We start from the raw sequence: 9539 nt of genomic DNA, 5'->3' as shown, positions 1-9539 counted from the left end.
TAACAAATGTTGCATTGGGAGGTTTCAAAGTACAGCCCAACCGCCCTGCTGGTCACTGGCTCATGATTTCTGACCTGGATGAACTACAGCTACAGGTAGCATCACTTTATTTGCAAGTTGCCAAAGAAAGTTACTAAATGATTACCTTGTGTAAATACTTACATAGCATGGCCTTTACAATTCACATGGCCACTGGTGATTCTTCCGCAGTGAAAAATAAAATGTTATTCCTACTTCAATAAAACCCTCCCTCAAACCTGAGTTTAAAAAAGACCACACTTGTTAAGTTACGATTCTCTATCCTAGCTCCCATCCCATGACTTTGTGAATGCTAAGGGCAGAAAAGCAACCGTACCCAACGCCAACGTGCATTTTTGTAACAGTTTTGTGATGGTGCCTGACTTCACATCCTGGGCCCATGGATTCATTCACCTGCCAAGCTGCTTTTCCCTAACTGGGTTCTCAACACACACAGCCTGGAGCTGCCCCTGATTTTGTCACATACTCACCTCTTTCACCTGCTGGGCTGGAGCATTGGCGGGTTAGGTGAACACATTAGTCAAATTGTCCCCTTCAGCCTTCTGCTCTCCAAATTGAGGAGTCCCAGCCACTTGGTGCCTGCTCTGTACTGGCACCGTTTCGGTTGCCTTTCCCTGTGCTTCATGTCAGCTGTTTGCTGCTGGGCTCCTCTGGGAAGCTCCTCTTAGCAAAGAGGCTGCACACTGAGTTTGAGAGCGGTTGTGGTCTCTGCGCTGCGGCTCCTTGCACCGATGCCTTTCCCTCATCATGCCCTGCTCCGTGCTGCTGCTTCCCATGGAACGTGCCGCAGGTGGGTGGGAATAGGGAAGGGGCTGGACTGTACCCTGTGCAGGCACAGGCAAGGCAGATCATTTTTGTTTTAAATCGTTGCCCAGATGAGGCCAGTGGCAGCTGTACACACTCTCTCTGACCTCCCCCAGTTGCATCTCTGGACCACACTGGAAGGGGAACACTGGGGGGGCTCCATATCCCTTGTCCTCCAGGCTGATGCTAACGACGCTCCATTTCACAGCCTGTGGCCCCCCCGCCTCCCAGCACTTACATAGTGTTACGTTTCCGAAATCTGGGGTTTGCTGGCTACATGTTCAGGTTGTTTTTCTTGTGGTATTTTTCATCTTCATAAATCAACTCTGAAAACAGTTCCCTCCTCACTGTCATTTCGTTGTTTAAACGTGCAACGCTGTTATTTAATGCAGGAAGCTGCCGGCCACCCAGTTTGCCTGAAGGAAATGCTGCACGACCGCAGAGTTTCAGAAATACAGCCAAAAAACCCGACGTTCCCGATTCCTGCACGCTCCCAAGAACGACTGCTGTCCCCTGGGGAAAAGCCGCCCGCCTTTGGTGAGGAGGAGGGAAGGAAAACTACAGCTCCCAGCAGCCTGCTGCGCACCCTTGGAAGAGCAGAGTTCACTGTCACGTTGACAGTGGAGGATTAAGGGTGTGGGGGCACCGCCTGTCCTGCCACCAGCAGAGCCAAAAGGCCTGTGGAAAGGGCAAACGGAGAGGCCAGCGCTGGGCCCCCCTTGCCACCCTTCTGCTTCACTTTGCCGCCTGGACCAGCTCCAAACCGACCTGGGTAAGCATCCGACTTCGCAAGCCACTTTGTTCCTCTGACTTCCTTCTTCTGCCAGAGCGTCACCAGAGGGAACAGCACAGGGTGGGGAGGGATGAGAGTCGGGGGCAGAGAGCAGCAATTATACCCCCACCACCACCTCCAAAGCTTGCATTTGGCAAGAAACTCAGCTGTAGAGACAGTGCGGGTGGGGGAAGGTGCCCCCCTAGGCTGGAAGAGCTGCTGGAAAGGCTGGGCTTGAGATTTTTGTACGGAAATCCGCACAAACCTCTCTCCAGCAGGGAAAGTTTCTTGGGAGTTTTCCATGCCGCCGTTTTCTGTGGGTAGGCGTTGCACTTGTGAAAGCCACCAACTTTCTGGGGTTACAGCTGTGCAGCCGTTTGGTCCCAAAGCACTTTAGCAAAGGGGGGGAAAGTGCCCCCTCAGATGGGTGAGAGATCGGGTGGGGGTAGCGCTGCTGCACAGGGGCCAGGCGGTGTTTCTGCCAGCAGCTTCACCTTCCAGCACCATCGTCTCCCAGTTTGACATGCAGGAGGCAGAAAGCTTGGGTGGAACAGGCTCATGGATCTGTGTTGACCCAGCTGTGAGATACCAGGTGCCCAAAAGCATGTGGGGCAGCCTGCTGAGCCCAGATGCCCCCAGGCCTGCCATCCTGGAGCACAGCTGAGCCCACAGGAGTCCATCCAGATGAGAAAACTGTGCCTCACCCCCCTGGCTTGTCCCAAGAAAACCGCAGTTTGCGTTAGCTCTTGAACTGCTTGTAGCCTGCTGGGAAGCAAGACAGCTAACAGCCCTTGGGCTGAAGGCTCGCCCTTATCTGTGGCATCCACCTATTTTCACACCACCTTGGTCATCACGGAGGGAGGAGCCTTCTTCACCATGAATCACCACTCCTGTGTTTCTGCTTCTCAGGTTTATGGACGTTTAGTTGCAAGTCCCAAGACCAAGACAGGATGGTGCCTGTGGCGGGTATAGCACTTGGTCAGCAGCTCGAACTGCAGGAAGGTACAGACATCTCTTTATGACCAAAGGAGAAGGTGGGACAGAACGGTGCAGAAGCCAGAGCTCCAGGAAAGAAAGAAAGAAAATGGAAGAGAATCCAAGCGTGAATCTGTCAGGAGGTAAGTGAATCCTGTGCTTAGTCCATCTACTAGGAAAATCCCTTTGCAAGAAGATTTCAATAGTGACATGGGAAACCTAACCAAAACCAAAATAAAAAATAAATGAATCTGCTCTTTTCCAGGCCAGGAAAAGCAAGTTGCTATCTCTTTTTGAAGGGTGAAAGATTAACAAATTACTTTCAGTCTTGGATGCCTGTCAGCAACAGGTTTAGACTCTGTGTCCAGGATGTCAGCACAGGGAAGGGTAAAGATGGAGCTCCAGGCTGGGAGAGCTTTCTTCCCTACATCCCAGTGCTTCCCCCATAGAGATGCTTAAATAATAAGCCAGTTTTCCACCACCTGCAGATGGGAAACCTCTGGAAGAGGCAGGGCAAGGAGTACTGTTTGTGCCTAGCTTGAATAGCAGGTTCCTCTTATTTTAGTTTCTACCAAGTACTTACATTCTCCAGGTACCTTCTTAGGACAAGTATTTCAAGTACAAGTATTTCAGTGATACTGTGATGCCATAACCAGCTCAGATTTGTCCTTGGCGGTCAGAAGCATTCCCATAACAATCAGCAGCAAGGAATGTAAAAATCATGCTCTGAAGGACATGTTCTGACACATGACAAGTGCAGCTTCTTTCTCCATTTTCAAATTAGTAGGGAGTTCCTTGCCATTTTTGTCAGTCTTTATTCTAATTTTAGCAGAATCATTTCTGTCATTGTAGTGCTTGGTCATTCATAAATAATTTTGCACAAAGAGCACCTGAAATTTGAGGTGCGCTGTTGGGTTTTGTAAGATTCAGAATACATTGCAAACACTTATATTCAGCCTCAAAATTTTTCTGTTGAATTATGCTCCAGTGTTTATTTTTAATTATACTCTACCATAGCTCTTTGGGAAAGCAGCTCCAGAACAGGAGCAGAGAAGGAGCACAAGCAGAGCTTACATTTACATTTTGACAGATGCTTGACGTGTGTTGGCATAACTCTTCTGGCCAGTACTCAACAACAGCCATAGAAATTCTTGAAATTCTTCAAAATCCATCACTGTAATTTACCAGCCTAGGAAAACCCACCATCTGTGGAAGCTGTGGTAATATATCCTACCACTTAATTAAAAGAATTGCCTGCCCACCCAAGGTAGGACAGCATGGGCCGTAGGCTGGGGTAGAGTTAACTTTGTCATAGCAGCCTGTACAGTGCCGTGGTATGGATTTGTGGCTTTAAAAAAAAAAAAAAAAGTGTTGATAACACAGCAGTGTTATGGCTCTTGCTGAGCAGTGCTGGCACAGCATCAAGGCTTTCTCTTTTTTGCCCCCTCTCCCTCTGCCAAGCAAACAATCTGGGGTGGATGGAAGATGTCGCAGAGACCCAAGGTGGGCAAAGGGTTATTGCATATGGTATAACATCATGTCAGCAATGAAAACTGGGGTACAGGAGGAAAGGAAGAGGGGGCTGGCTTCTAAGGTGGCCAGTGCTTGGAGACTGGCCTCGCATGAGCCCACTTGCAGGAAGTGGTGAGCGATTGCCTCTGCATTGCTTGTAATTTCCCCCCTGCCTTTCCTTCACCTATTCAGCTGTCTTGATCTTGACCCATGAGTTTTTCTCACTTTTTCTCACCCTTTTCTCTCCTCCATCTCACTGTGGGTAGATGTGTCTGAAATGCAAGAACTAGGAGTTTTACAGGGTGGTGGTGAGGCATATTCTTGAATCCTGTATGGCTAGCTGAGCTTGTGAACTCCCATCCCAACAGCTGGGCCAGTCCAAGACGAGGTGGGGAGCACAGCAGAGCTTCCAGTGCACCAAGAGTCCACCCATGAAACCCCTGAGCACCAGGTGACAAGCGAGTGGCCTGAGACTTCCTGCAAACCAGAGGACAACTCTTTGGTGTGTAAATCAGCTACTGTTGATGGAGGAGAGACGATGCTGTCAGATTTAGCTGTCCTCACAGCAGAGGAGAATGTTCCCCAGGAAACTGAAGTATCACTGGAAGAATCTGGGAAGATGAGAGATGGTGTCTCAGAAAGATCCCAGAAAGAAGATGACTTGATTCAAGGTGAGTCTCTCCCCATCCCTGTGTGCAGCATTTCCAAAATGCTGATAACCTGAGCCTTTGCTTAGAGGAGGCGGAGCAGGAGAAAGGGTTTTTGGTTCTTGTGTTGAAAGAGACTAAGTGTAGGTCTGCGAATTTTATTCCCCACAGCCACGGTGGCCCACGGTAAAATGGGCAGCAAAGGAGACAGCCCTGTCCACCAGGACCCTGAGACAAGCAGGCAGTGTGAAAGCTCCTACACAGCAGAGGAAGATGCTTCGTCAACGAGCAAGTCACCAAGCTCTGACAGTAAAACAACTCATTTGGATGAGGCTGCCACAGAAGATGTCACCAAGGGCTTCTTGGAAGAGAAGGGCACCAGTGCCCCTCTCCTGGACTGGGAGCCAGAAGAGCACACAGAGCAAGAAACACAGGAGAGTGGATCCCAAGGCACATTAAGGAACAGACGTGGGTCTAAAGGTGAGCTGGTGGCTGCACGCTGCTGTTCTTCCATCATGCACATGCCTACACTTTCCATCGGCATTAAGGAAGTAGTACAGTGACATCTCTAGTGCCTATTGTTAAGCAGGAGTCGAGCAGGAAAGAAGGTATAAGAAATTAATTGGCTTCTCTCCCTCTCTCTACTTTGGCTGCTGTCCTGCTTTGGAAGGTACGAAACCACTCTGTACTCTGCATTGTCCTTCTCCTTCCCCTGCCCAAAAAGCAGAGAGATCCAAGACTCAAAGCAGCATTAACCCAAAGCAGTATTCACCTCTGACCCTTTTCTTCAGCTGGAAGCTCCTGGCAGCTCTTGCTTTTCTTATTACAGCTCAATTCACCTGTTCTCTCAACAGTGAGTCGCGCATTTCTTTCTCTTACTGTAGGGCGCACAGCCCCAAAGCCAGATGCTCAGTCCTGTTTGCAGAACGTCATCACCCAAAACACAGATCAGGAGAAGGCCAAAGGGTCCTTCTTGCTGAAAGGTGAGGAAAAGAAGCTTCCCTTGCATGTTATTCATCGACCAGAAGGCACTGATCCTCCAGGAACAAGTAATGAAGCACATTTAATTCTTCTTCTCTCTCAGGACCTTTCACAGCCTTTTCTGAGGGTTTGAGGGGAAAAAACATCCCCTTAAAAATAGGCTCAGCTTGAGCCTATAGTAGCAGGTTTCCCTACAGCTCTCCAGCCCCAAAAGCAGGCACACTGTGTTCAGCGTGCTGGGAGTACCCTGGCATGTCCTGGGAGGTCTGAGGCTCCTACGCTGATGGTCCCCCTTCCCAGTCCCCCTCTGTGTCATGGGACCCCAAGCAGGAGCTGTGATGTTCACCTGCACCACACATTTCTCCTGGTCAAAACAGACTCTGCTTTGCCATGGAGAGGGCTCAAGCAGTTGTGTCTGGACCTCGCTGTCCTTTTCTGGGCAGAAGTGTGGTAGCACAGCTAGGAGGAAGGCAGTGAACACAACACTTTAGCTGGGTCAGGCACCTCCCTATGTGGACGTAGGTGCTCTGAATGGCCACGAAGAAAAGCTTGTGGCCAGCTGCAATTTCCTCAGGAAATTTTGCACCACCACAAAGCTGTAGACTTGCCTCCATCTCTGGAGCTGTAGCCCCCCCGCATGGTGTGTAGGAGCATGGGTCTCACAACATGGAGCAAGCAGAGTCTTCATGGTTCCCGGGCCCCCTGAGAATGTGCCAACCTGAACCGCTTTCCTAGTGTAGGGGGGAAGGTCTGAGAACAGGAAAAGAGCCCCTGTAGATACTTTCCAGCATATCACTGCAGGTCACTTGGGATTGACTTCTGTTCCTCATCTTGGGTCTCTCCCCTGCTCAACAGGGTTTGTCGTCATGAGCCTCCTACTGCTCGGCATCTGCGTATTCTGCTTCAGCATCCCAACTGATTCTCAGCAAGCCCCCGAGAACACCACAGTGGAGGCATTCCTGTCCCAGTTCAATCAGCTTGAGGACAGGTTTCCGGGCCAGAGTCCCCACCTGTGGCGTCGCGGGCGCAAGTTCCTGCAAAAGCACCTCAGTGCATCCCACCACACGCAGCCAGCCATCATCATCTTCACAGCTGCCCGCAAGGGTGAGCGGACCTTGCGATGCCTTAGCACCCACGTGGCCAACACCTACTCGGCTGCCCTGCATGCCAGCACCGTCCAGATCGACGGCACAGATAAATCCAGGCTCCAGAGTGACCAGGCTAAGCTGGAGGTGGACTCAGACCTGAGCGAAGCTTTCCAGGCTGGGGGCCGTGCTGCGGTGATACACCGCTTCGAGCTGCTGCCGGCAGGGGCCACCCTCATCTTCTACAAGTACTGTGACCACGAAAGTGCTGCTTTCAAGGACGTGGCCCTGCTGCTGACCGTGCTGCTAGAGGAGGAGATGCTGGAGACGCACATCACCCTCCAGCAGGTGGAAGAGAGGGTCCGTGACTTCCTCTGGGCCAAGTTCACCAGCACCAGGACCCCTAGCTCCTATGACCGCATGGACTCTGACAAGCTGAGCGGGCTGTGGAGCCGCATCTCCCACCTGGTCCTACCGATCCACCCGGTGCAGAGCATCGAGAAGGGGGGCTGCCATGTCCACACCAAACCCTAGGGGCAAAGGCTGCCAGAGCCCCAGGAAGGCTTGGAAAGACGGTCCTGGCTGACTCCGGTGTGGGCAGAGGCACAACCAGTGCTATTTCTCTCCAATTTGTTTCTCCTGCCTTCCTGGGAAGAGTTTGACAGGTACAAGCTGATCCAGGCCATTTGGCCAGCTGAGCCCTGGAGGTAACAGATTACACGCTTCCTCCTGGCAGAGGGGAAGAGTGGGTATTTTAGATGGCTAATTGCATGGGAGAACATCTCTGTGTGGGGAGGCAGAAGGGAAAACAGGACTTTGCAGGTAGCATTTCTATCAGGAGATACAGAAATGCTCAGAACTAGTACGCCAGAAAGATACTTCAGTTCTGTAGCTCTTTCATTTCTCCCTACCCCTCAGTTTGCTAATGTCATATACATCAGTCTCCTAACTTGCTTTATCTAGAAGATTTCTCTCTCTTTGCAGAGAGCCACTGGAACACAGCAAGGTCAAATTCCCCAAAGCCCAACATCCAGAAAGCAAGCTTCAAAAAGAAAACCAGTTTGCTAGGCAAGGGTTTGACCGGTCAGTCCTGATAGGAGTCCCACTTGCACAGACTGACTGACACCCCTCAAAGACCAGATCCTAGATATAGGGTGTTCAAATACACCTGCAATTCAGAAATCCCCTAAACATCAATGACAAGAAATTTCAGGTTGTCAGCACATAAACATGTCTCTGAAGTGGGGGATCCCACATGCCAGAGAATAAACTCCAAAACCAGAAAGCAAAGAAACAGAAACCACCTTGCTCTGATAGTGTGAAGCCTCAAGGGAGGTAAAAGAATAATAGTTTAACTTAATGCTACTTCTGTAAAAAAAAAAAAAAAAAAGAAAAAGTCAGCTCTTGATCCCTTTGCCACCAGCACAAGGCTATGCCTGTCTCTCCAGGCTGATGCATCAGCTTTGGTCCTACCTGACAGACTGCTCTTCACCCAGATCTCTGGTCGGTGTGTAGGGCAGGAAGCCGTCTGCCTGCCTCTCCCCAGCTAACTTTAATTGATGAATGTAGATGTTAATAGTGATATTTATTTCAAACCGCATAGGGTTGCACACCAGGTCCCTGCCCTGCCAGGTAGCTGGTGCTCTGGCATATGCTGAGGAGCAGAGCTGGGATTAGCTGGTGAAGACAAAATCTCTGGTGTTAACACTAAAAATCTTCAACAAAGCACGTTGGTTTCTTACCATGCCTTCTGTTCTGCACCCCAGGAAGAGAAATCTGGGTCCTGGAAACACTGTGGTGCCCCCGCACACTGCATTTCTGCAGATGCTTTGGGGCAGAGCAGCCATCTCAGGGAACACCTAGGGGATGGGTGTGGGTTACAGCATTTATAACATCCTGTCAGCCCCGGGTGTCAGTCCTGTGTGCCTATGGTGCTGCCTGCCAGAGAGGGAGCAGCTGTAGCGGAACATGGCTTATTTATATAAGCAGCACAGACTGGGGCCTTGCAGAGCCAGGCTCTCTATCCAAAGAAGACACGAATCGAGAACACTACAGTATTTTTACAAGCAGCACATCTGAGTGCTTCTTACAGAAATCGGACCTCGGCGTTGGCCGGGTCTCCTGCCAACGGTGCCTTGCTGACCTGCCCCACTGATGTCTCAGCTGAGGCCCAGCCTTGCACCCCAAAACCACAACCTGCCTCTTCTTTCCTCCTGCTGTGTGCCTTGACCTGTCTCAGGAGAATTGTGGCCATTAACTTGGAGGAGGGCACAAAATGAAGGAAGAGGAGGGGGTAATTTGTTCATGTTCTAATCAAAGAACAGACTTTTTTGGTTGGCTGGGGACATGAAGACAAGACCACAGCGGTTTTAACTGTGTCAGACACTGGGCTAGATGTGAGAATTACCTGCTGGAGTCCAGCATTGGCAATGGCAGCCCAGGGCATGGTTTTACACAAGATATGGGTTGCTTCCTCCCCTCCCTCCTTTTTATTGCTATACACTACTTTGGTAACAGAAAATACTGCTTCTGCCGTGCACAGTCCAGAATGGGCGCTGGTGTAAGAACCAGCAGAGCCTTAACCATGTTATGCCAGTATCTTGAGGGAATTCTGTATTTTAACTTCATCTTGCTCTCAGTTTTATGTACTGTGTTTGTAACGCATAGCCAAGGCCGCAAGGGCAACTTCACACTGCTTGGGCACATCGCTGTAAGCATCATTCA

At 50.4% G+C, this 9539-nt stretch overlaps 1 protein-coding gene across 2 annotated transcripts; it reads left to right on the top strand.

The window, feature by feature from the left end:
- The first annotated feature begins 1457 nt into the window (after nucleotides 1-1457).
- On the top strand, nucleotides 1458-8278 carry LOC121095470 (torsin-1A-interacting protein 2-like). 2 transcript variants are annotated; one of them, XM_040610308.1, is made up of 6 exons: nucleotides 1458-1615; nucleotides 2525-2733; nucleotides 4471-4773; nucleotides 4921-5229; nucleotides 5634-5798; nucleotides 6586-8278. In XM_040610308.1, exons 2-6 carry the CDS (start codon nucleotides 2634-2636, stop codon nucleotides 7347-7349), a joined length of 1641 nt encoding a protein of 546 aa, XP_040466242.1. In that variant the 5' UTR covers nucleotides 1458-1615; nucleotides 2525-2633; the 3' UTR covers nucleotides 7350-8278. The 2 variants fall into 2 exon arrangements, with proteins under 2 accessions (XP_040466242.1, XP_040466243.1); XM_040610309.1 differs by having other exon boundaries at nucleotides 1460-1615; nucleotides 5634-5732.
- Nucleotides 8279-9539: the final 1261 nt, after the last annotated feature.

Source organism: Falco naumanni, chromosome 11 (assembly GCF_017639655.2).
Source record: "Falco naumanni isolate bFalNau1 chromosome 11, bFalNau1.pat, whole genome shotgun sequence".
Lineage (NCBI taxonomy): Eukaryota > Metazoa > Chordata > Aves > Falconiformes > Falconidae > Falco > Falco naumanni.
This window is presented reverse-complemented; position numbering and strand designations above follow the sequence as displayed.

Coding starts and splice junctions, on each gene's coding strand:
- LOC121095470 (XM_040610308.1), top strand. CDS start 2,634: ATGACCAAAGGAGAAGGTGGGACAGAACGGTGCAGAAGCCAGAGCTCC. Junction 5,230..5,633: donor GAACAGACGTGGGTCTAAAG/GTGAGCTGGTGG, acceptor CTCTTACTGTAG/GGCGCACAGCCCCAAAGCCA. Junction 5,799..6,585: donor CACTGATCCTCCAGGAACAA/GTAATGAAGCAC, acceptor CCTGCTCAACAG/GGTTTGTCGTCATGAGCCTC.